Source organism: Procambarus clarkii, chromosome 7, assembly GCF_040958095.1.
Source record: "Procambarus clarkii isolate CNS0578487 chromosome 7, FALCON_Pclarkii_2.0, whole genome shotgun sequence".
Classification (NCBI taxonomy): Eukaryota; Metazoa; Arthropoda; class Malacostraca; order Decapoda; family Cambaridae; genus Procambarus; species Procambarus clarkii.
The window spans coordinates 19,522,470-19,550,201 of NC_091156.1; the positions used below are offsets into that span (position 1 = coordinate 19,522,470).

The following is a 27,732-nucleotide window of genomic DNA, read 5'->3' on the forward strand; positions in this document are numbered from 1 at the left end:
AGGCTGGTACCACAATCCAAGAACTCTCTCAGGCTGGTACCACAATCCAGGTCCTCTCTCAGGCTGGTACCACAATCCAGGGCCTCTCTCAGGCTGGTACCACAATCCAAGAACTCTCTCAGGCTGGTACCACAATCCAGGTCCTCTCTCAGGCTGGTACCACAATTAAACAACAAACTGAGTACCATTTCCGATCTCCAAAGCTTTCCACTTGTAACCTGTTGCGTCTCTATCTTCTCTCTTCTTTTCTCTGTTTCCTATCCGAGAGGCATCCCCTCGACCATCCCAACACCTTCACAGATGCATTGGCTTTGTTATCAAGTATTTATATGAGCACTTCACACAAGATGGTGTCAAACGCTCTCAGATATTCATGGAATATGCAGGGGACCCGCCTAGTATGGGTTTAGTAACAGGCAAGTGATGCAGTGCTAATTCGAATGTTCTCGATATCTCGCGCCCATATTATCATTTTGTCATAAAAGTAATGGATTATGTAAAAATAATAATCTACTGAATCGATAATAATACTTAGAAACGAGTTTTTGTAATGTTGCCAAGTTTTGCAGGGAACAATTTCAGCAACACCTGTAGTTAACCTTTTCTCCTCTGTTTTCATTCGTGTATAAAGATGCTAAATTTGCAGCTTGCCAAATGCCTGGTCATTCATTCAGTTTGTTTAGGTCCTCTTGTAGCCTCTTACTATCTTCCTCTGTCTTAATCCTCCTCATAATTTTTGCATCATCAGCAAACATTGAGAGGAACGAGTCTATACCCTCTGGGAGATCATGTACATATATCAGAAACAGTATAGGTCCACGGACTGAACCCTGCGGGACTCCACTGGTGACGCCTCGCCACTCTGAGACCTCACCACACAGTGACTCGCTGTCTTCTGTTGCTTAGGTACTCCCTTATGTGTGTGTGTGTGTGTGTGTGTGTGTGTGTGTGTGTGTGTGTGTGTGTGTGTGTGTGTGTGTGTGTGTGTGTGTGTGTGTGTGTGTGTGTGTGTGTGTGTGTGTGTGTGTGTGTGTGTGTGTGTACTCACCTAATTGTGCTTGCGGGGGTTGAGCTCTGGCTCTTTGGTCCCGCCTCTCAACCGTCAATCAACTGGTGTACAGATTCCTGAGCCTATTGGGCTCTATCATATCTACATTTGAAACTGTGTATGGAGTCAGCCTCCACCACATCACTTCCTAATGCATTCCATTTACTAACTACTCTGACACTGAAAAAGTTCTTTCTAACGTCTCTGTGGCTCATTTGGGTACTCAGCTTCCACCTGTGTCCCCTTGTTCGCGTCCCACCAGTGTTGAATAGTTCATCCTTGTTTACCCGGTCGATTCCCCTGAGGATTTTGTAGGTTGTGATCATGTCCCCCCTTACTCTTCTGTCTTCCAGTGTCGTAAGGTGCATTTCCCGCAGCCTTTCCTCATAACTCATGCCTCTTAGTTCTGGGACTAGTCTAGTAGAATACTTTTGGACTTTTTCCAGCTTCGTCTTGTGCTTGACAAGGTACGGGCTCCATGCTGGGGCCGCATACTCCAGGATTGGTAGTGTGTGTGTGTGTGTGTGTGTAAACACGTGCAATAATTTCATAACATAAATTAATTAATGCGTGCATTTTAAAACAATTTATATATATTTATTTTCATTATTCTATTATCGTGCCCAGGTCGCCCGTCCGACAAGTAAACTAGTATTCATTTGTCCAGAAACGTTATTGTCCTCAGAGTCCTACCTATAAATGCCTCAGTTCCTACCTATAAATAATCTCTATACGACACATTGACAAGTCGTCAAGCCAGACGTGCCTCTCACCTCCATTTCCAGTATGACAAGCAAAGACGAGCCAGAGGAGGGCGAGGCACCAGGCGCCCCGGCTGAAGCCCGCGTAGATGATGCTGGGGGCGCGAGGGAGGGGCACCTGGTCGTCCCCCCAGGTGTCGTACCTGGCCATCCCGTACAGCACCAGCGAGGCCACCGTCGTCGCCGCAGCCCACCCCAACACCGTCTGCCACTACACCCAGCGGGAGAGGCAAATATTACTGGTCATGGAAGGACTGTGATTGTTTGGGGTCACAGAGAGGAACTGTGTCTTACTCCACCATCCCTCCAAAACTCTCGTATTAAATATATCACCATTACTTACCTTGTGTGGTATTGCACTTAATTATTTATTCATTGTTAGCATCTCGCGAATCGAACGCCGACGTTTGATACGCAAGAAACCAGACCACTTGTGTACCGACCAGTCCAAGTGGTTGGGCACCACTCCTTCCCTTCGTCTTATCCCAGTACCATGTTCACATATCCCAGCACCTTGTCCACATATCCCAGCACCTTGTCCACATATCCCAGCACCTTGTCCACATATCCCAGCACCTTGTCCACATATCCCAGCACGTAGTACTATGTGGTCCGACCCATCCTCCTACTATGAAGGTACTTACAGCAACCATTTGGTCACTACCAATATATCGTGATGGACTGGCAAAAAATTTGACTTTGTTATTAAATTTGGACAAATGTGAAATTTTTGAACGACAAAATAAATATAAGACCTATCCTAGCACCCCTAGGCCTAAAACACGCTATCTTAGGCCTAATATATTACATATATGTGCTACACTAGACTTAGGAATATTTAAGTATAGTTTTGGCTTTATTTTTCAGGACTATTCAATTCAAAGTACAAAAAAATGAAGGTTTTGGTGATCCATCACTACATATTGGTACTTACGACCAACTGGTTACTGTAAGTACTCTCACTTCAGGAGGACGAGTTGATATAGTCGTACAGGCTTAATCCTATGATACTTCCCCCTCTCTATTAATCTCTCTTACACTCTCATCTATCCTTCCCTATCCCCCTTCTCCCCTTTTGTCCCCCAAAATCCCCCTCTCTAGCTCTCCTTCCCTTTCCACTCTCATTCCCAATCTCCCCCATCCTCTTTCCTTCCCTCTTCACCTTCCTCCTCCCTCCTCTTCTTCCCTTTCCCCAAACATCCCAACTCCCCCAACATCATTCCCCTTCTAGAGGGAACCCCATCTAGTAACATTAGAAACAGGCTCAGTATTTTCAGAAATGTGTTAACCAAGCATTAATATAACCAGAGTATCATGTATAGCTGCCGAGAGGCAACTTCCATACGCACATACGAGACACACTAGGTAGAACAACACATACCTCAAATGAAGGCTGTGGGAAAATATCCACTTAAGGTTAAGTTAGGCATGGCCTATAGGTGTATTATAAACACAATGGAGCACATGGCGCGGGTCTAGCCATTTTTAGATGTCAGACCATATTACTGTGGGCAGTAACGAAAGAAAAGTCGATTTAGCGAAATCAGACGTCGCATGACGCCAAAGAGAACCGATAGGTGCCGGTAATTAACCCTTGCCGGTAGTACCCTTTTCAGGTTACATTAATCAAATTACCATTTAAAAATGATCGATATTAATAATACAAATAAAAAATAGTTCAATATGAATAATACTTTGGGTAGTAAGCCGTTAGGACGGATAAATTAGGCAATCATGAGTTAATATCAAGAGTTTAATGGAGAGCGGGCAAGATACACCCACCTCACTCATTGCCACCTAGAGGTGAAGCGTCGTCAGCACGCCAGTCTCACACAACAACAGTCAGCAAGTTGGTCGACTGCTAGCGGCCGTGGAGTGAGGACGTTTACCGACCCTCCATGTCTGTTGGAGTTGTTTGCTGTTTTGGTCGCCAGGTGGTGTGGGCGTCCCTGCCCTACCAGTTTTGTTGCCTGCCTGGCTGCGTTGACGTGGCAGTTCTGACATGGGGGGCCATCTTCCTCCTGTTCAGCGTGTGAACTCCGTGGGCCTGGAGTTCACTTGTAAGGCTGGTTATCCGACCATTGAGATGGTGATGTGTGACATGCTTCGTATCCCGGTGAAAGCTGTTTACAGTGTGGAGCTAGTTACGGCCCATCGGGTTGTTATTAGGTTCGTGGGGGAGGACGAGAACTGGGACTTCCTCCGTCGGTACGGGGGGCGTACGTTGCCGTTGCCAGACGATGCCGGCTCTGTGGCGATTTCGGACCGCAGTGGTGCCCTGACTTATGTCAGTATCCATGGTGCGCCCTTGGAGTTCCCTGATGACCTCCTCCGGTGTTACTTCGGGGGGTTTGGTACTGTTGTCAGCGTGCAGGTGAACACACTCTCCTCGGGGCGGTATGCTGGGAGGCGTACAAACATTCGCACGTTGGGGATGCGCCTGTGGTCGGATATACCTTTTTCTGTCCGGCTTATGGGATACTACGTCCAGGTGTATTATGCCCGGCAGCCTCGTACCTGTTTCCGGTGTGGCCTGTTGGGGCATCAGGCTGCCGGGTGCTCTGAGGCCCCTGCTGCTCCTGTCAACTTGTTCCGCGACGAGGATTTCACGCCGCTCCCTCTGGAGGCAGTCTCCGGTGATGTTGATGAGGTGGTGCGCGTCCCATTTGCTGCTGCAGCTTCCCGAGAGGAGCCTGCCGTTCCTCCGGTTGTTGCCGTCCCTCCTCCGGTTCTTGAGGTACCGTCGGTTGGTCTGCCTGATCCTGTCGCTGTTCCAGCTGCTCCCGTGGGCCTTCCTGGAACTCCCTGTGTGACGTCGCTGTCTTCTCCCTCGTCTTCTGATGCTGCGCCTGGCCCTGTGTCCGTGACTCGGGTCCTGGATGTGCTTGGTGCTGGGGTGGCTGCGGAGCCTCCCACTGTGCGTGGCCCGGTTTCCCCTGTGGTAGAAGCTGCTGCCGTTCTGTGTCGGGCGTCAGTTCCTCCGGCTCGTGGTACCCGTGTTTCTGGGTCGCTTACCAGCTCTGACGATATCCAGCCGGTGCCCAAACGTTCCCGGCGTTCGTCTTCTGCCTGGGCCGACGTTGGTGACTTCAGTGACCGCGGGTCTTCGGGTATTGACAGTGTGGATACGGATGCGTCGATGTCTCCGCGGTTCATGGTGGCGGAGGTCCATGTGCCTGCTGGTGCTGGTGCCTGTGTCTCGGACGTGCCTTCGGTTCTTTCTCTGCCGGGGGACTCTCCACAGTGGGGGGTGGTGGCTTCTGCTGCCAGGGATGGTGTGGACTCTGGTGCTGGGCGTGGCCTGGTGGTGACGTTACGGAAGGATGCGCGCCATCCGGGTTCCCTGCTGTCGTCTGGTGGTGTGCCCGGGGCCGCGGGTGCGCGTTGGGGCCCTAGGGGACGTGTTGCTGGCGTCTGTGATGCCGCCGGGTCACTGGTCGAAGATTGCTGAGTTACTGCTGTCTGACGGACCGGAGTGCTTTCATGGTGGGCAAGTTCCCTTCATGTGGGGGCGAGTAGCGACTTCTCGCCTCATGAGTACTACCATCTGGGTCCCCTGTTTGCAGGTGTTTGTTGCCCCGGTTCCAGATGTTATGGCGTCCCCGGTGGATGGACGGGACCCATTGCAATGGGTGTTCTGGGAGGCATTTAATGTACGGCTCCCGCGGGCCAGGTTCCCGGGCAAGTATGTGCTCTTATTTCCTGTGTATTTGCTCTATGACATGCTGTGTGCCCTTCTGGCTGTTTGTTTGCCCTGTTCTATTATGTGCTTCTGCCTCTCCCTTTGTGCGTTGCTTTGCCGTGTGGCGTATTAGTTTCTAGTGCTTGGCGTCACTCGTTTCGCGTTTTGGCTTGGCATTTTGCCTTTCCTGGCTTTGCGATTCACCCTTCACGGGTACGCCGGGGCGCATCCGATCCCACGATCGTCGTCGCCCCTAACTCAACAACAACAACAGTCAGCAAGTTCGCTGGTTCAACCTTGACGACGAGCGGACGTCTGGACACCTCCTCCGCCTGGGAGTCGGCTGATCACGTTCTGTTTTCGCGTTTTGTCTTTGCTACAGCCGTTTTCATCTCTATTCAACGGTCCAGGTGTACGGCGCCTGGCTCATATATCGCCTTGGGTCACGGGATTGTTGATAGATTTTTTTGACGTGTTCTGGCTGGTTCTCCTGGTGGGGTGACGGTGTTCAGGGCCAGCTTGGCCGAGAGGTGCCGGGGGTTGGTGGGGTCCTGGTGTGCCCTGAGCAGTGGTGGGCAGCTGGCTTCTACTCTGCCGAGGGACACTGGATGACTTTTGCGTTTTAGTTGGGGGCCGAGTTTTGGTTTTGCTACCCTTGGTTCTTTGTATGGGGCGGGGCCGGTGCTTATCACCCTGAGGGACTCCTGGGGCTCCCCAACCATCTACCCGTTTGCGTTTCTTTGCCACGAAGCATAATAGTTTCATGTGATTGACGTCACCCGTTTCGCAATTAGACTTGGCTTTTCACCTTTCCGGGCTTCGCGATTAACCCATCACGGGTACGCCAGGGCGTATCCGATCTCACGATCGTCCTCGCCCCTAAATCAACAACAACAACAGTCACCAGGTTCGCTGGTTCAACCTTGACGACAAGCGGACGTCTGGACACCTCCTCCGCCTGGGAGCTGCCGGATCACGTTTGTTTCACGATTATGGATTTGATACTGCCGTTTGCCATCCCTATTCAACGGTACGGATTGTTACGACGCCTGGCGCACAAATTGCCTTGGGTCACAGGATAGGTGATAGATTTTTTACGTTTTCTGGCGGGGTGTCGGTGTTCGGCGCCGGCTTGGCCGAGAGGTGCAAGGAGTTGGTGGGCTCCCGGTTTGCCCTCAGCCGTGGTGGGCGGCTGGCATCTGCTCTGTCGGAGGGCACTGGGAAGGGAAGGAAACTAACAGGGGGAAAAGCGCCAAGCTATTACGACTATAAAGCATTGGGAAGGGATCAGATAAGGATTTGGGATGGGACGGCGGGGAAGCAGTGGTGCCCAACCACTTGGACAGTCGGGAATTGAACACTGACCTGCATGACGCGAGACCGTCGCTCTACCGTCCAGCCCAAGTGGTTGGGCGGAAATGACTGGATGACTTGCGCTTTAGTTGGGTCCGAGTTTTTGGTTTTGCTCCCCCAGTGTTCTCTGTGTGGGGCGGAGCCGGTGCTTGTCACCCTGAGGGACTCTTGGGGCTCCCCAGTGTTCTCTGTGTGGGGCGGGGCCGGTGCTTGTCACTCTGAGGGACTCTTGGGGCTCCCCAGTGTTCTCTGTGTGGGGCGGGGCCGGTGCTTGTCACTCTGAGGGACTCTTGGGGCTCCCCAGTGTTCTCTGTGTGGGGCGGGGCCGGTGCTTGTCACTCTGAAGGACTCTTGGGGCTCCCCAGTGTTCTCTGTGTGGGGCGGGGCCGGTGCTTGTCACTCTGAGGGACTCTTGGGGCTCCCCAATTATCGCCCGTCTGTGTGTTTATTGGCCGCGAGGCACATTAGTTTCTGCTGATAACCGACCTTCATTTCTACATTCGGCGAAATTCGTCATTGAGGGCAGCAATAATTCCTGTCTGGGTCTTCTTCCCCGCACACAACCTGAAGCCACTCAAGGAGAGGACCCCCACTAACTACTTTCACTAACAGCTAAGCTGTTAATTTTCTTTCAGGAGTTTAATTTAATTTTTGTATTTACATAAACCCCCCTTCTCTTTTTTGTGGTAACAACATATGAGGGAAGGATTTACAACTAATTTTAAAATGGCGAAGACGTTTCAGTCCATTCTGAACCCATTCATGTTGGGAGTTGGTTACAGTATTTATTCAGGTACGTTATTATGAAATTATTTGCATATAAGTTTGCATGTAAGTAGCACATGTGAACACTTAATGGACATAGTTAGATTGATGACATAGTTAAAAGCGTAAGAATGGAAGAAACTGCAGAAGGTCTATGGGCCTATACGTGGCTGCTGCAGTTTATAATGCAAGCAATTAAGCGTGTCCTTACCAGCTTGAGTTTGATGGTGCGGCCTCGCACAGTGTAGATGAGCCAGCCAGCCCACACACCCACCAGGTAAGAGTTGGCTCGACACCACGGGGTCATGTAGGTGTCCACGCGACGAATCGGATCCTCAACCGGGTCTCTATCACAGTAAACAAAACACTTTAGACCAAATTGCAGTACTCAATCTAGGTCTCTTTTATATATATATAAAGTTTGAGAAATTAAATATTCCATACATTTTTCAAACATGTTCATAGCTGAATATCTATGCATTGAAAATACAAAATAATAAGTAAAATTGTATGTTAAATAATAACACAACAGATGATAATTATGACATTTTTATTAAGAGAAATCATGAAACAAACACTGAAATAACACAACATGGAAAAGAATACTTGTTTAGTTAGATGCTCATGACACGAATAAGTGTGAACTGAATGTGGCATAGCCAAGACATTTCACATTCACATGCATCAAACACATGAATGTAAGATATACATGAATACATATACATTTGGATATGTATATGCTTGTGTGCATTTAGGATTATATAAACTAAAAATAGGAAAAGAAAAGTGCCGAAAACATCATTACTGAGACGATAAGTGGGAGTGGCAGGTACACAGGTGGTCTTGGGATAAACAATGGACCCCAGGGAGGGTTTTGGGGGTCACCACAGGACCCCACTGAGGTCATTATAGGACCCCAGAGTGTTGTCAGTTCACTGGATGGCTGAATGGAAGTCGATGGGTTGACAGCTACGTGACTGAGAGATGGAGGAGAGGTTAACAGCTGAGTGGGTGATGAGTGGTGAATGGGTTGACAGCTGGATGGTGAATGGGTTGACAGCTGGGTGGGTGATGGGTGGGTGAATGGGTTGACAGCTGGGTGGGTGATTGGTGTTGAATAGGTTGACAGCTGGGTAAGTGATGGGTGGTGAATGGGTTGAAAGCTGGATGGGTGATGGGTAGACAGCTGGGTGGGTGATGGGTGGTGAATGGGTCGAAAGCTGGGTGGGTGATGGGTGATGAATAGGTTGACAGCTGGGTAAGTGATGGGTGGTGAATGGGTTGAAAGCTAGGTGGGTGATGGGTTGACAGCTGGGTGGGTGATGGGTGGTGAATGGGTTGACAGCTGGGTGGGTGATGAATGGGTTGACAGCTGGGTGGGTGATGGGTGGTGAATGGGTTGACAGCTGCGTGGGTAATGGGCCGAACTGGAAGGGATGATTGTCCAATGCTTTACAAAAAAACAGTTCTCAGAATAATGTTTTTGCAATAAGACCTGACTTTGATGGGGAGATTAGGATTAGTAATTTAGTAAGAGACCTAGCTAATTTTAAAGCGGAGAGTAGGCTTATGTACTTAGCAACATTCCAAGTGTTTTTACGTCATAATTTTTTCAGGAAATAAAGCAAAACTGAGGTTAAGCTAAATTAACCAGGCATTTGAAGAATAATGAGCAACTTACATAAAGTTTAATGCAGGAGGCACATTATAGACAGCCGACAGTGTCGTTGGGATGGCGAAGGATACCGCAGTGACCAACCCCAGCAGTGGAAGTCCTGGGGAGGAACGTTAGTATGAATCACAGTGACCACCCGCAGTTGATGGGCTCTCTAAAGCAGCAAATTAGATGAAGAAAAGAACAGAGGAAAAACACCTGGATACAATAGCAATAGCAGAGTCAAAACTCATATGCTGATAACAAAGCAGTTTTGTTCTATAAGCACCAGATTTAAAAAAAAATGTACTCAAGGGGAGGGGGGGGGTGGGGTTGGAGAAGAAGGGATATGAAGAAGAATTTATGTTATATTAATATATAAGCACTAATGTCCTTAAACAGATAGTACCCACACCTCTGAAGGCTTCACATGGTAACGCTGTAACACTCACCAATCTTGCGCTTGTAAAGAAGAGGCGCGAGCACCAGTGGAAGCACAATGTAGATCTGTGTATCGGCAGCCGTGTACCAGCACTGCGCCAGACACTGCAATTATACAACCATGACTAAGAACATGTTCCACTGCCCTTACATACACACCTTATTATTATTATTAACATTTTTATGGACAAAATTTAATTACAATTTTGCCTATTCTGAGGATTTCAATTAAGTCTTATTAAAGTGAGAATAATGCTGGTATTATGACAGAGGGTCATACACAAGACTATATGTTTACGTAGGATAAAGCATTTATATATCATGGTTACAATTAATGTTTTAATGTACGAATATGTAAATGCAACTTTCTATTGTGCACTGCCACACAAGGGCAGGGATAGGTTCATAAGTGATGCAACTTAAAATAAATAAATAAAACTGTTCTTCATTCTTTAAAACGGACACACAAATTTTGGATAAATTGTTAGGATGTCGTTCAGTACACCAGATTCAATGAAATAGTTACACAGTTGTTGGTACAATATGCCAAACGGTCTAAAGTTTTTTACGGTTTCACATTCAACAATATAGTGTTCTAGTGAATGCATTAAAGGTTTATCACAGAGTTTACAATCTGAATAATCTGGTAGTGGCTCAGCCTCATTAACCTGCCAGATGTGTCTATTGCCAAGGCAAATTCATGCAATGACTACATCTCATTGCCTGGTCCAGTTACTGTGCTGACTATACAAATACCTATTATTACAAAACTTGTCATAACTTTTAATACTGCAGCATTCAGGTCTCTGGGGATTTTTAGTTCTTGGACCAATGTATACTTAGAGGAGGGACAGCAAGCTCTTACACGTTGTGGGAAATTTTACCCACAATATCTATATTTTCATCTAAGAAATGTATTATTTCTATATCATATCTATATCATATCAAAATCAGTTCAAAATTATATCAGAATCACTATAGATTCATTATACATCTTGATCCTAGATGACAATGCCACTAGGATCACGTACACCCTAAGGCCCTATATATGCCTACGTGACTTTGTGCATGATCTCTCAAGGATCTAGAAGCTTCTAGAAGGATTCTTAATTAAAAACTATTGGAATGAATTTAATCGATTTCCAGTAGAGTTAAAAGGAATCCTTAATAAGAATCAATAGTACTATCCAGTAGTACTTATAATCTTTAAATCCTATATCTAATTATATTATAATCACATCTTATCTCAATCATATGTCTAGACAGTAAAAATAATCAATCAATGTTCATTGGAAGCTATCCCTCTCAAGGGATAGGGAGGGGCATGTTTGGAACAAGGTGACAGACTGGGACGCCCCCAGGCAGAATGCATTTATTGACAAAAGAGTGAACAAGTGTTATAGTGTCTTGTGAACATTACTTAGCTCAGGACACCTTATTAAATTATCTTTATCACCAGAGATTACTCTCTAGAACTGGGGGAGTACCTGGACAATATCTACAAGAAAAATTCCTAGAACATTTATATCAAATAGGAGTGTATAGTGAAGCACACAGTGATAATGTCTCCACCTCCACCCTCATCTTTCTGCATCTGCAATTAAGGACAATCACATAGCTACGCTACTAGAACATCATACAGCAAAGCTGTGATATAAAATATCATGCCTAAACTCGCGACAAGAGAGTTATCTAGTCTGGCACACTGTCAAACAGGCACCCCGGCAGTCAGAGAAGTATATTGATGTTATTTAGTATATTAATTGGCCAATTGTATGCTTGTGTAACTTTGATATATTAAATGAGTCTGTCTGTCGGTTATAGAGTGAGGCAACGCCTCATATTTCAGTAAGTTTATTAATATTGCAGTGCAGTAGTTGAATTTTTCCAAGCACAAAACTTCATGAGTGTCCCTTGTGTGAAAAAAGATTCAGTCACAGTAAACAAAACCTCATGAGTGTCCATTGTGTGGGAAAAAATTCAATCAGGCTGACTGAAGCTCTTCATATAAATATATCTATATCTATATATATACTTGAATATATAAATTAGGTTAACAATTGCTTACTTAATTATCTTTAAGTTATCATATAAGTTCATTTAATTGAATATAATTTCTAGTACTTAGTAACAGTACTTAGACTACATTTAAGGTCATTTATTCTACAATTTAAATTGTTGTTTATTGTATAAGAATATATTGGCTGTTGATAGTTATGGTGCTAGGCTAGACTATGTACATGTTTAAATCTCTGATTTAAACAGAACCAGTCTTCAGTCATAGAACTGAATTTATTAAATCTTATCCTTGTATAAAATACAAGCTGATGTGAGATACTTGTCTGCAGGTGAACTGTGGATCTTCAATCAACCTAACAACTAATTCATTCACCTCACCTGCCCTTTACAACCCACAATCTGTCATTAGGAAAAGAGGAGCTAGGATTTACGACCCTAGCTAGAGACTTTAGTTGAATTAATTGCAGACAGTAATTTTTAATTTAGTTCAGTACAAGTCCCTGGTAGTTCTCCTCTCATAGCAATCCTGGCAAGTTTTTCCCACACACATGGCCTGAATCACCTTCTAGAGGTTAACAAGCCAATAAGCTCATCCCCAAAACGGTTGTGAAGTGTGACGCTAGTGTGTAATGGTGCCAATTTTTGTTATGCCGCAGTATGTAGTTTTACACTACTAATTCTATCTGATGCTTCAGTATGTAGTGTGATGGTACGAGTTCTACACGATGCTGTAGTGCCGCGTGACAGTGCTGGGTCTACATGCTGCACCAGTATGCAGTGTGATGATACGAGTTCTACAAGATGCTCCAGTATGCAGTGTGATGGTTACGCTTCGACTTGATGTGTTGTGAGCCAAAGGTCTCTGTTGTAAGCCGGCTGGTCGAGACGTCAAGGACCCCGGGTGTCGTCTGTGAGTGCCGCCGGCTGGTTGAGACATCAAGGATTCCGGGCGTCGTCTGTGAGGGCCACCGGCTGGTCGAGACATCAGGGACCTCGGGTGTCATCTGTCAGTGCCGCCAAAGACGACTCTGATGTCGCCGGTGGTAGTGCTGGTGGCCGGAATAGACACCGGGAACGGTTTCAAACTCCTGCACAAAGGGTCGTCGTGTGGAGGGCCAGAAGATATGTGCCTAGATGTGGCTTTTAAGAGTTGGCGTATTGGTTCAATTAGTGAGAAGAGAAGTCAGTTCTGTTCTGCAGCCAGATTCGATGGATGAACCAGTCGAGCCATGATTACATCAGTAGGGAAGCGGCTGACCTCAACTGGTAAAGTCCGTGGTCGGTAGCCTCCACACCCTCATTGTAGCTGTGCAGACTCTTGGTAGATAACGTGAGTGCAGACTCTTGGTGGATTAGGTGAGTGTAGACTCTTGGTAGATAACGTGAGTGCAGACTCTTGGTGGATTATGTGAGTGTAGACTCTTGGTGGATTGCGTGAGTGCAGACTCTTGGTGGATTACGAGAGTGCAGACTCTTGGTGGATTCCCTGTGTGTAAATTCTTGGTGGATTACGTGAGTGCAGACTGCTTCTATGTGATGCTCCAGTATGCATTGTGACAGTAGTGTGAAGATACTGGTTGTACACAATGCCTCAGTACGTAGTGTGAGAGTACTGGTTCTTCACGATTGTCGAGCATGTTGAGTGATGGTACTGGTTGTATGTGATGTCCCAGTATGTAGTGTGATGGTACTGGTTCTATGTGATGGCCCAGTATGTAGTGTGATGGTACTGGTTCTAGGTGATGCTCCAGTATGTAGTGTGATGGTACTGGTTCTAGGTGATGGTACTGGTTCTAGGTGATGCCCCAGTACGTAGTGTGATGGTATTGGTTCTAGGTGATGCTCCAGTATGTAGTTTGATGGTACTGTTTCTATGTGAATCTTTACTATGTAGTGCAGAAGATGTAATGAATGGAGGGAGAGTTTTTAGCAGCCCGTTCTCTGGGTAAAGTGATCTCATTGAGACACGTCCCATACCACCTGGATAGTTACCTAGATATTGGTGGTGGTCTGATACGGTTCCAGTAATAGTCTACCTGTTAACTGGCAAGTGAACCTCTGCTCTAAACAGAAAATATTCCGAAGTTATAACTTTTTGCATTATAAATCGATGGTTTATAGTGTAAAAAGTTTATGGTAAACTCGTTTTCTATATATGCTTCAAAGTCTATATTTTTAAATGTGATATATTAGGGGAAGCTCAAATAGTTTTCGAATTTCATACTTCACATGCTTGAAAATAATACACTGTTATGTATTAACCTAATGTAATGTAACCTAACCTATCCCCGGGTACTTAGTACATAAAAGCACTAATTAAGTAGTAGTTTTCTAGTGATTACCACTAAGACACAGACATCCTGAGGACAGGTTGATTAGTGCTGATATTTGCAATCTTTATTACTTTGCTTTACTTGTGGGCCCCTGAACCTCAATGAAGAAAAAAATATATAAAATAAATCACAACTAGCCTAATAACCTAATTACATAATATTGACATTATTAAGTATATAGCAGAGGACCTGTGGTTAAATGTAGCAAGAGGAAGTAGGGGAATATTATGATGTAGGGGCCTGACGGCTAAATGGACAGCGCTGGGGATTCGTAGTTCTAAGGTTGCGGGTTCGGTCCTAATGATCCTATTCACCTAGCAGTAAATAGGTACCTGGGAGTTAGACAGCTGCTACGGGCTGCGTCCTGGGGATGTGTAACAAAAGGGAGGCCTGGTCGAGGACCGGGCCGCGGGGACGCTAAGCCCTGAAATCATCTCAAGATAACCTCAAGATGCTCGTGCTGATAAGAGGGAAGGTGAGGATGACGGTAATTAGGGGAATTATGACAAAGAAGAGTATGAGGATAATGTTGATGATAATGATGATAATTCTGAAAAAATAATGATAAAGATGATGATGATGATGATTACACAGATAATGATAATTACGATAATGATAATTATAATGACTATAATTGTTATTATGCTAATGATAATAATGAACCAGATTATGATAAATATGATAATTATATATAATGATACTTTCCATAATATGTGGATTACGATAATTGCTACAATTATGAAAATTGCTATAATTATGAAAATTATTATATATATATATATGATAATGGTAATGTCGTTTAAGATAATAATTATATATTACACTGATAATTTGATAAGTAACCAAAATGATAACCCTAATCTATAAATCCCAACTTCAGGTTTGTAACTAATACCGCTGAGAACGAAAAAGAAATCCATTGATGCTGTGCCTCTGTGCTGCCGTGACAATCCACAGAAAGGTTTATTATCAGTAATGTCATGTTAATGTTTGTGTCATGGGTATGACAGCAGACACTCACCATATGATTCATAAAGTTGGTGGCAAAGAGGAAGTCTGCCCACCAGTACTGCTGACAGATCTCCACGACGGTCCGCTCAATGTGCATGGCAAGGGGCCCGAACACCAGGAACCTTGCCAGCGTGGCCATCACGGCACCAGTCAAGGCTATGGGTGGCGCTAACCTATTGCACAACAACACAAACCATCATATAAGAATGAATCAATTAATCAATTAATCAATTAATCAATTAATCAATGTTTGTTCAAAATAATGTGTACTCACCTAATTGTGCTTGTAGGGGTTGAGCTCTTGCTCTTTCGGTCCGCCTCACAACTGTCAATCAATCAACTATTCCCCCCCCCCCCCACACACACACACATAGGAAGCAGCCCTTAGCAGCTGTCTAATTCGCAGGTGCCTATTTACAGCTAGGTGAACAGAGGCATCAGGATGAAAGAAACTCTGCCTATTTGTTTCTGTCTGAGTCGGGGATCAATCCCTGCACCCTAGGACTATAAACACGGAACGTGGGACCAAAGTTCACAGAGCCGAGCCTGACCTCTTTACACACACCAAACTTCAGGTGAGTACCTGACCTGATAGCATGAGGGAGCCTGATGGCTATCTTGAGGTTATCTAGAGATGATTTCGGGGCTTAGCGTCCCCACGGTCCGGTCCTCGACCAGTCCTTTTTGTTACACACACCCCAGGAAACAGCCCGTAGCAGCTGTCTAACTCCCAGGTACTTATTTACTGCTAGGTAACAGGGGCATCAGGGTGAAAGAAACATTTTGCCCACTTGTCTCCAGGTTCGATCCCCGGTGGAGGAGTCTATAACTAGGAAAAGAAGAGCAAGGATTTATGACCCTAGCTACAGACTTAAGTTGAAGTAATTTTGCATACAGTAATTTTTAATTTAGTACAGTACAAGTCCCTAGTAGTTCTCCTCTCACATTAATCCCAACAGTATTTCCTACATTTACGGTCCTTTGAACCTAGATGGTTACATCAGTACTCTTCAGACCATATTTATGGTCCTTCGTTTACCGAATATTTCAATAGCAAAATACATAAGAAACTAATTGATTTTGCATTGGAATAATTTTTACACATAATAGCCTAACCTAGCTTACAGCCAATATCTATAATATCTATATATCCACAATGAACAAATTGTTTACAGTGGCCAGACCACCTTAGCCATTACCTAGTAAGCATTCATAGCATACTAGTAACTGCTCTGTGTCAAAAACCACAGTACCTGATTTTATCAGTGCCACAGACACAATTACATCTCATTTCATATATATACCATTATATCTCACTTGGGGTAACAATATGTATGTACACATTTAAGTGTATTATCCAGCATTATCTTTAATCAACTGATTTTCAGAGCTGCTCATTACTAAATTATCTTTTAAAAAAAATAGTGTTTTTAACACAGTAAGAGCATTTCATTACACTATACAGTATCCATAATCAACTGTAACAAACATTATTTCAGGTAAAACCAGTAGACATTCTACAGTATTATATCAAACCCCTACAAGGGTACTATTATCTTGTAATAATTCTGCAAAAATAGTGCCATTTACTATTTTTAAAGAATTATTACAAAATTTACCGATTTGATGCATTCAGATGAAAAAACACATTTTTACACTTTTTTTTGAGATATATACAAGAGTTGTTACATTCTTGTACAGCCACTAGTACGTGTAGCGTTTCGGGCAGGTCCCTGGAATACGATCCCCGCCGCGAAGAATCGTGACTCTGTGAACGTGTACATCCTACCTGATGACATGTGAACGTAGTACATCCTACCTGATGACATGTGAACGTAGTACATCCTACCTGATGACATGTGAACGTAGTACATCCTACCTGATGACATGTGAACGTAGTACATCCTACCTGATGACATGTGAACGTAGTACATCCTACCTGATGACGCGGTGAACGTAGTACATCCTACCTGATGACGCGGTGAACGTAGTACATCCTACCTGATGACACGGTGAACGTGTACATCCTACCTGATGACACGGTGAACGTAGTACATCCTACCTGATGACACGGTGAACGTGTACATCCTACCTGATGACACGGTGAACGTAGTACATCCTACCTGATGACTCGGTGAACGTGTACATCCTACCTGATGACGCGGTGAACGTGTACATCCTACCTGATGACGCGGTGAACGTGTACATCCTACCTGATGACATGTGAACGTAGTACATCCTACCTGATGACACGGTGAACGTAGTACATCCTACCTGATGACTCGGTGAACGTGTACATCCTACCTGATGACGCGGTGAACGTGTACATCCTACCTGATGACGCGGTGAACGTGTACATCCTACCTGATGACGCGGTGAACGTAGTACATCCTACCTGATGACGCGGTGAACGTGTACATCCTACCTGATGACGCGGTGAACGTGTACATCCTACCTGATGACTCTGTGAACGTAGTACATCCTACCTGATGACGCGGTGAACGTGTACATCCTACCTGATGACGCGGTGAACGTAGTACATCCTACCTGATGACGCGGTGAACGTAGTACATCCTACCTGATGACGCGGTGAACGTAGTACATCCTACCTGATGACGCGGTGAACGTAGTACATCCTACCTGATGACGCGGTGAACGTAGTACATCCTACCTGATGACGCGGTGAACGTGTACATCCTACCTGATGACGCGGTGAACGTGTACATCCTACCTGATGACGCGGTGAACGTAGTACATGATCCAGTTGATCCTGCCTACTCTGCTGAACTCCTTCAGAACTCCATAAGTCACCAGGAAGCCGCTGATGAAGAAGAAAGTGTCGACACTGAAGCTGGCGTTGTCGACCGTCTCGTCGATCACGTCATCTGTCACCTACACCGACACACACACAACATAAACCACAGTATTATTAACCCGACCCACACACATGTGGCACTAAATGAAGGTGGGGCCATATTGACCTCTCCTGGACTTATATCCAGTCACCTGGATAAAAGCCCCTTATCCAGGTGACTGGATAAGGGTCCAAGTCTGGATAAAGTCACCTGGACCCATATACTGTCACTTATCTTATGGAGCCTTATCCTGACCTGGATCTCCCTGGTCCAGGATGGCCAGTGCTGTCGGGGGTTGGGGTAAGGGTCACATGACTTCCAACCTTTTTGTATCTTGAGGTTATCTTGGGGTTATCTTGAGATGATTTCGGGGCTTTAGTGTCCCCGCGGCCCGGTCCTCGACCAGGCCTCCACCCCCAGGAAGCAGCCCGTGACAGCTGACTAACTCCCAGGTACCTATTTACTGCTAGGTAACAGGGGCATTCAGGGTGAAAGAAACTTTGCCCATTTGTTTCTGCCTCGTGCGGGAATCGAACCCGCGCCACAGAATTACGAGTCCTGCGCGCTATCCACCAGGCTACGAGGTCCCCTATAGTCAGTGTGGTCTAGCAATATAATACGGGATACTCTTAAGTGCATAGAGCCCTAGCTGTCTGGATTCAAATCTTTCAGGGGTGAGGAGCTTTCAGTTGCATATTGGATTGGGGACCATTCACATATGTAGTATATATCTACATATGTGTGTAACTGAAAATTCCACACCCCAGAAGTGACTCGAACCCGGACTGCCAGGAGCACATTGCAAGTGGTGTACACGGTGCCTTAAACCACTGGACCATCAATGATTGTACAAAAGGCAGTGATAGCTGAGGTTATTTGAACCACCACCCCAATGGCACTTTGATGGTAATCTTGGGCATAGCTATTTCATCAAATCCCCTCATTTTTGTGGGGCCACGAGAGCAATACAAAGGCGAATAAGCTTCAATGGTCCTCAAGCGTATACGCAACTGAAAACTCCACACCCCAGAAGTGACTCGAACCTAGCCCGCCAGGAACACATTGCAACTGGTGTACACGGTGCCTTAAACCACTCTACCATCAGTGACTGTACAAAAGATGGTAGCCGAGTCTATTTCCCCTCACCGTCCCGATGTCACATGGTGGTAATCTTGGGCATAGCTATTTCATCGAATCACTTCACTTTGTGGGGCCACGTGAACAACACAAATGCAAATGAGCTTGAATAGTCCCCAAGCATATAAACGACTGAAAACTCCACACCCAAAAGGTGACTCTGGGGTGTGAAGTGCTCCTGGCCGTCTAAGTTCGAGTCGCTTCCGGGGTGTGGAGTTTTCAGTGGCATATATGCTTGGGGACCATTCAGGCAAGCTTGTTTATATATATATATATATATATATATATATATATATATATATATATATATATATATATATATATATATATATATATATATATAAATATATATATATATATATATATATATATATATATATATATATATATATATATATATATATTTCTTGAATCAACATATTTATATTTTTCTTCAAAATTGTTTAATCAAAATCAATAGGGAACACCACCAACGACTAACGAACACTATCAACGACTAGCTAACACTACCAACGACCAGCAAACACTACCAACGACCAGCGAACACTACCAACGACCAGCGAACACGACCAGCGAACACTACCAGCGAACACTACCAACGACCAGCGAACACTACCAACGACCAGCGAACACTACCAACGACCAGCGAACACTACCAGCGAACACTACCAACGACCCGCGAACACTACCAACGACCAGCGAACACTACCAACGACCAGCGAACACTACCAACGACCCGCGAACACTACCAACGACCAGCGAACACTACCAACGACCAGCGAACACTACCAACGACCAGCGAACACTACCAACGACCAGCGAACACTACCAACGACCAGCGAACACTACCAACGACCAGCGAACACTACCAACGACCAGCGAACACTACCAACGACCAGCGAACACTAACAAAGACTAAGGAAGACTGGGTATATCAGCACGTCCCATTAACTCCTCAGCAACACACTACCAGCAACCCTCTTTGACGCTGTAATGACACGACGCTCATACTAATAAATGAGGTGTAAAAATGCCTAATGGCTATACTCACCGCCTGCATTCCAAGTATGTTACGGGAGTATAGGAAGAAAAATGCATAGCAATGGGCCTACACCACCCAGGTCATGGACATCACTCTGTGGAAACATTACGTGAGGATAAAGTTAATAAAATATTGCGTGCATATTTATTGATACATATTTAATGTATTCATATTAATGTAATGTATTAAAACTTTCTTGCAGGTCCCCTTCTGAGTATCTGAGCCCAGGGATATCTGCAGCCCTTGCTTTAGATGAGATTAGATAAGATTAGAGACTCGTGATTAGATGAGACGAGCGTTGTCTCAGCCAGTTCCTTGTTTGACTCAAAATTAAAAATCTTAATTGATTAAGTTGACTTGAATTATTATCCTACTTTAGTCAAATCTATTTTGCAAATAACTTTTTCATATTGGTGTAAGTACAATACTTAATTTGGATAAGTCTTGGTTCCCGATCTATTAAGAATATTGATTTGGCCTCGTGAAAGCATGAAATATATTAGTTTTTTTATTATTTTTCCTACACTTTATATATACTAATATATATATGTCAGCCCGTCCTCCTGAACCGAGAGTACTTACAGTAATTGTTAGTTGGAAGTACCAATATGTAGTGATGAACCACTAAAGAGTACCAATATGTAGTGATGAACCACTTATGAGTACCAATATGTAGTGATGAACCATCAAAAAGTACCAATATATGGTGATGAATCACTAAGAAGTGCCAATATGTAGTGATGAACCACCAAAGAGTACCAATATGTAGTGATGAAGCACTTATGAGTACCAATATGTAGTGATGAACCACCATAGAGTACCAATATGTAGTGGTGAACCATCAAAAAGTACCAATATATAGTGATGAATCACTAAGAAGTACCAATATGTAGTGATGAACCACTTATGAAATCCAATATGTAGTGATGAACCACCAAAGAGTACCAATATGTAGTGATGAACCACCAAAGAGTACCAATATGTAGTGATGAACCACCAAAGAGTACCAATATGTAGTGATGAACCACCAAAGTGTACCAATATGTAGTGATGAACCACCAAAGTGTACCAATATGTAGTGATGAACCACCAAAGTGTACCAATATGTAGAGATGAACCACTTATGAGTACCAATATGTAGTGAAGAACCACTAAAGAGTACCAATATATAGTGATGAACCATCAAAAGTTCACTTTCTGAACATTTACTTCTATAGAGTCCGGATTATATAAAGCTAAAAAACAATCTTAACCACATTTAGGCCTAGTATAGCACACATGTATCATATTAGACCTAAGATAGCGTGCAATAAGCCCAAGATAGCCAGGACGGGTTGGGTTACATATCTATGTGGCGTTTGAAGCTTCCCATTGGTCCAAATTCGGTAATGCAAAAGTCCTAGCGGCCAACACTACACATTGGTACTTTCCACCTGACAAGTACTCTAAGTTGTGTTGTTTTTGGAGGAAGGAATGTGTATAGTGGCCTAGAAGTGGTCCCAGCAGAGGGGAGACCTGGAAGTGGTCCCAGCAGAGGGGAGACCTGGAAGTGGTCCCAGCAGAGGGGAGACCTGGAAGTGGTCCTAGCAGAGGGGGAGACCAGGAAGTGGTCCCAGCAGAGGGGAGACCTGGAAGTGTCTCATGTATCTTGTACTGTGCACCTTGTGTGTCTCATGTATCATCATGAATCGTACCGTGCTTTACAGTCTCTCATCATCACCAGCGACATATTCTCACCTGATTCCATGTAGGCAGGAAATTACTTCAGGATTTTTCTTATTATTAATGGCAAATATTTTCTTGATGTTGGTGTAGGCTGAGAAGGCTAGCAGGAACCGCCAAGGACCTGCAAAGGTGACCAAAGTTAACCAAAGTGGACCAAAGTTAACCAAAGTGGACCAAAGTTAACCAAAGTGGGCCAAAGTTAACCAAAGTGGGCCAAAGTGGTCCAAAGTTAACCAAAGAGGACCAAAGTTAACCAAAGTGGACCAAAGTTAACCAAAGTGGACCAAAGTTAACCAAAGTGGACCAAAGTTAACCAAAGAGGACCAAAGTTAACCAAAGTGGACCAAAGTTAACCAAAGTGGACCAAAGTTAACCAAAGTGAACCAAAGTTAACCAAAGTGGGCCAAAGTGGTCCAAAGTTAACCAAAGAGGACGAAAGTGGACCAAAGTTAACCAAAGAGGACCAAAGTGGACCAAAGTTAACTCAAGAGAGCACACAATACTTAAATTTACATTGAATATTAGATATGAATCCTTATTTCCCAGCTGCTGAGGACAGGAAGTCCGTCTGGGTTCTGGTAGGCCCTTCCCCCTCTTTGTCCAACTTCAGACCCTCTGCAGGTTGCAATCTATAACAGTTGTCTAGCTCACGAGTACCTATTTACTGCTAGGTGATTAGCAAGGTATCAAGGTGCAAGAACACATGCCCAATCGCCTTTCTTTAGAGGCGAGAATCGTACCCGGGACCTTTCGGTTGTGAGCAGACCACGCTGACTACTGTGCTAAATCATGAATAATCTTGCAAGGAGCATTAGTTGACAAGTATGAGTCTTGCAAGGAGCATTAGTTGACAAGTATGAGGGAGCCCAATTTTCGTCCTAGGTCTTTCATTTTGGTATCAATGGGTTCGCAATGGAATTCTCTAGAGGAATATTAGCATACAATATAAAAAAACCTGGTCACGCTCCAACCGCCGACGAGTTGAAGACGGGCCACGCGTTAGCCGCGAGTGAGGGCCCAGACGCCTTCCAGCTTCTCTAACCCTGTCCATGGAGGACAGAAGAAAATGTATATATGCTGGTTAGCATTGTAAATGTGTGGCCACGTCTGTGGTAGAAAATAATAAAAAAAAAAAAAAAAAAGCTACACTCCCAATTCCTGCCCACAAATGTTTAGTATTATTACTTGTTGCTGATCTCAATTTTCGTGTTACAGCGCTCATTTAGGTATGAAATTGTTCCTAATAGAATGCTTTAGATGGATATGTGCATATAAGGACCAATTGAAGAACAATATTGCCTGTACAATACGCGAAAGTATGAAAAAAAAAAAAATATACAAAATAATACAATTGTTTGTACCTACCACCTCAGTGTTGTGTGTTGAACATGACATAGGCGTGTAGAGAAGACATAGGGGCGCATTTTGAAACCAGTCCCAAAAAAATCGGATAAAAACCTGATTTTTGGCGATTATTTTAGTGGACGACGCAGCATTGCGTCGTCCCCGAGATTACCGACAGTAAACTGGCGACGCAGCATTGCGTCATGCCCGAACGAAAGTGTTATATTAACACTTTCGTTCGGGCAAGAGTTGTGGGTATGTATATATATATATACATACCCACAACCAAAGAGGACCAGAGAGAGAGAGAGAGAGAGAGAGAGAGAGAGAGAGAGAGAGAGAGCAAGAGAGAGAGAGAGAGAGAGCGCACGAGCAAGAGAGAGAGAGAGAGCGAGCAAGAGAGAGAGAGAGAGCGAGCAAGAGAGAGAGAGAGAGAGAGAGCGAGCAAGAGAGAGAGAGAGCGAGCAAGAGAGAGAGAGAGAGAGAGCGAGCAAGAGAGAGAGAGAGAGCGAGCAAGAGAGAGAGAGAGAGAGAGCGAGCAAGAGAGAGAGAGAGCGAGCAAGAGAGAGAGAGAGAGAGAGCGAGCAAGAGAGAGAGAGAGAGAGAGAGAGAGAGAGAGAGAGAGAGAGCGAGCAAGAGAGAGAGAGAGCGAGCAAGAGAGAGAGAGAGAGAGAGCGAGCAAGAGAGAGAGAGAGCGAGCAAGAGAGAGAGAGAGAGAGAGAGAGAGAGAGAGAGAGAGAGAGAGAGAGAGAGAGAGAGAGAGAGAGAGAGAGAGAGAGAGAGAGAGCGAGCAAGAGAGAGAGAGAGAGAGAGAGAGAGAGAGAGAGAGAGAGAGAGAGAGAGAGAGAGAGAGAGAGAGAGAGAGAGAGAGAGAGAGAGAGAGAGAGAGAGAGAGAGAGAGAGAGAGAGAGAGAGAGAGAGAGAGAGAGAGAGAGAGAGAGAGAGAGAGAGAGAGAGAGAGAGAGAGAGAGCGAGCAAGAGAGAGAGAGAGCGAGCAAGAGAGAGAGAGAGAGAGAGCGAGCAAGAGAGAGAGAGAGAGAGAGAGAGAGAGAGCGAGCAAGAGAGAGAGAGAGCGAGCAAGAGAGAGAGAGAGAGAGAGAGAGCGAGCAAGAGAGAGAGAGAGCGAGCAAGAGAGAGAGAGAGAGAGAGAGAGAGAGAGAGAGAGAGAGAGAGAGAGAGAGAGAGAGAGAGAGAGAGAGAGAGAGAGAGCGAGCAAGAGAGAGAGAGAGAGAGAGAGAGAGAGAGAGAGAGAGAGAGAGAGAGAGAGAGAGAGAGAGAGAGAGAGAGAGAGAGAGAGAGAGAGAGAGAGAGAGAGAGAGAGAGAGAGAGACAGAGACAGAGAGAGAGAGAGAGACAGAGAGAGAGAGAGAGAGAGAGAGAGAGAGAGAGAGAGAGAGAGAGAGAGAGAGAGAGAGAGAGAGAGAGAGAGAGAGAGAGAGAGAGAGAGAGAGAGAGAGAGAGAGAGAGAGAGAGAGAGAGAGAGAGAGAGAGAGAGAGAGAGAGAGAGAGAGAGAGAGAGAGAATCTATTTAATCCATATACTTCAAATCCACTTGGACGAGGATGTATGTGCCTGGACCATGTATTCAAATATGATCTTCCTTCAATGCAACACAGTTAACCATTTTTCACAAAATCTTTGCTGCTTATAGAGTCTACGTTATGCAAGTTTTATCACATAAATTCTGACTGACCTTTTCGAAGCTGCTGCTGATCGGAGTAGTTGATACCGATGTCGAGGGCAGCACCAGCGAGGAGAAGACCCCCGAGGACGGTCAGCACAACACTGCAGGAGCAGCAGCGGACATATAGGAATATATATATACTGAGAGCATAACACAACGTGTTGCAAATCTACTTATCATTGCATCAGTATAATTTCATTCATATGTAATTCATCCCTTCAGGACAGAGTGTAGTGGATCCAGTGACCAGTCTCTCAGTGTGCTGTCCCCCTACACACAACACACAACACTCATACTCAACACAGGACTGAGAGCTGCACCACTACACACAACACTCATACTCAACACAGGACTGAGAGCTACACCACTACACACAACACTCATACTCAACACAGGACTGAGAGCTGCACCACTACACACAACACTCATACTCAACACAGGACTGAGAGCTACACCACTACACACAACACTCATACTCAACACAGGACTGAGAGCTGCCCCCCTACACACAACACTCATACTCAACACAGGACTGAGAGCTGCACCACTACACACAACACTCATACTCAACACAGGACTGAGAGCTACACCACTACACACAACACTCATACTCAACACAGGACTGAGAGCTACACCACTACACACAACACTCATACTCAACACAGGACTGAGAGCTGCACCACTACACACAACACTCATACTCAACACAGGACTGAGAGCTGCACCACTACACACAACACTCATACTCAACACAGGACTGAGAGCTGCACCACTACACACAACACTCATACTCAACACAGGACTGAGAGCTACACCACTACACACAACACTCATACTCAACACAGGACTGAGAGCTGCACCACTACACACAACACTCATACTCAACACAGGACTGAGAGCTGCACCACTACACACAACACTCATACTCAACACAGGACTGAGAGCTACACCACTACACACAACACTCATACTCAACACAGGACTGAGAGCTGCACCACTACACACAACACTCATACTCAACACAGGACTGAGAGCTGCACCACTACACACAACACTCATACTCAACACAGGACTGAGAGCTGCACCACTACACACATCACTCATACTCAACACAGGACTGAGAGCTACACCACTACACACAACACAGGACTGAGAGCTGCACCACTACACACAACACTCATACTCAACACAGGACTGAGAGCTGCACCACTACACACAACACTGGACTGAGAGCTGCACCACTACACACAACACAGGACTGAGAGCTGCACCACTACACTCAACACAGGACTGAGAGCTGCACCACTACACACAACTCATACTCAACACAGGACTGAGAGCTGCCCCCCTACACACAACACTCATACTCAACACAGGACTGAGAGCTGCACCACTACACACAACACTCATACTCAACACAGGACTGAGAGCTGCCCCCCTACACACATCACTCATACTCAACACAGGACTGAGAGCTGCACCACTACACACAACACTCATACTCAACACAGGACTGAGAGCTGCCCCCCTACACACAACACTCATACTCAACACAGGACTGAGAGCTACACCACTACACACAACACTCATACTCAACACAGGACTGAGAGCTGCACCACTACACTCAACACAGGACTGAGAGCTGCCCCCCTACACACAACACTCATACGCAACACAGGACTGAGAGCTGCACCACTACACTCAACACAGGACTGAGAGCTGCACCACTACACACAACACTCATACCCAACACAGGACTGAGAGCTACACCACTACACACAACACTCATACTCAACACAGGACTGAGAGCTGCACCACTACACACAACACTCATACTCAACACAGGACTGAGAGCTGCACCACTACACACAACACTCATACTCAACACAGGACTGAGAGCTACACCACTACACACAACACTCATACTCAACACAGGACTGAGAGCTGCACCACTACACTCAACACAGGACTGAGAGCTGCCCCCCTACACACAACACTCATACTCAACACAGGACTGAGAGCTACACCACTACACACAACACTCATACTCAACACAGGACTGAGAGCTGCCCCCCTACACACAACACTCATACTCAACACAGGACTGAGAGCTGCACCACTACACACAACACTCATACTCAACACAGGACTGAGAGCTGCACCACTACACACAACACTCATACTCAACACAGGACTGAGAGCTACACCACTACACACAACACTCATACTCAACACAGGACTGAGAGCTGCACCACTACACACAACACTCATACTCAACACAGGACTGAGAGCTGCACCACTACACACAACACTCATACTCAACACAGGACTGAGAGCTACACCACTACACACATCACTCATACTCAACACAGGACTGAGAGCTACACCACTACACTCAACACTCATACTCAACACAGGACTGAGAGATGTAACACAAAATAACACAAAGTAACACATTTTCTGTTCCTGAGTAGTAACGGTTATGTTCTGCTTGGGAATGCCTTCAAAGTATTCCTGAGTATTTCATATTGCTGTTCACCTCAAGCTGTGCTCTGACTTTTGCCTCAGACGGCTTAGGGAAGACGTCTTGAAGATAGGTGAAGGCTGCCGATGTCTTTTCTAGAGCTGTGACACATTGTACCAGGCGTCGGCAGCCTTCAGGTACCTTCAAGACATCTCCCTTCAACTGTCTGAGTCTAAGGTCAGTACTAAGACAAGGGGAATTACATCAATTTTCTCTATGTTGAAGGCACAATCAGTCACAAAATAACACTTAGTACCCAAGAAAACCAATAATGTGACACCGCCATTAAGCAGGTTGGCTCACATGACAACAATGTCGGCAGCTTCCAGGGTCTTGGTGTCATTCCTGGTCTGA

General features: G+C 45.2%; 1 protein-coding gene across 1 annotated transcript in view; it reads right to left on the minus strand.

Moving 5' to 3' along the window:
- Window positions 1–27,732, minus strand: part of LOC123761507 (nose resistant to fluoxetine protein 6) — a 49,050-nt gene that overhangs the window by 10,783 nt on the left and 10,535 nt on the right. The window contains 10 exon segments of the mRNA XM_069313844.1: window positions 1,822–2,020; window positions 7,821–7,956; window positions 9,291–9,384; window positions 9,716–9,809; window positions 15,078–15,240; window positions 17,799–17,959; window positions 20,111–20,195; window positions 21,839–21,947; window positions 24,864–24,955; window positions 27,682–27,732. The exon segment at window positions 27,682–27,732 is cut by the window's right edge and continues 56 nt beyond it. Of these exon segments, the coding sequence (XP_069169945.1) occupies window positions 1,822–2,020; window positions 7,821–7,956; window positions 9,291–9,384; window positions 9,716–9,809; window positions 15,078–15,240; window positions 17,799–17,959; window positions 20,111–20,195; window positions 21,839–21,947; window positions 24,864–24,955; window positions 27,682–27,732 (1,184 nt within the window).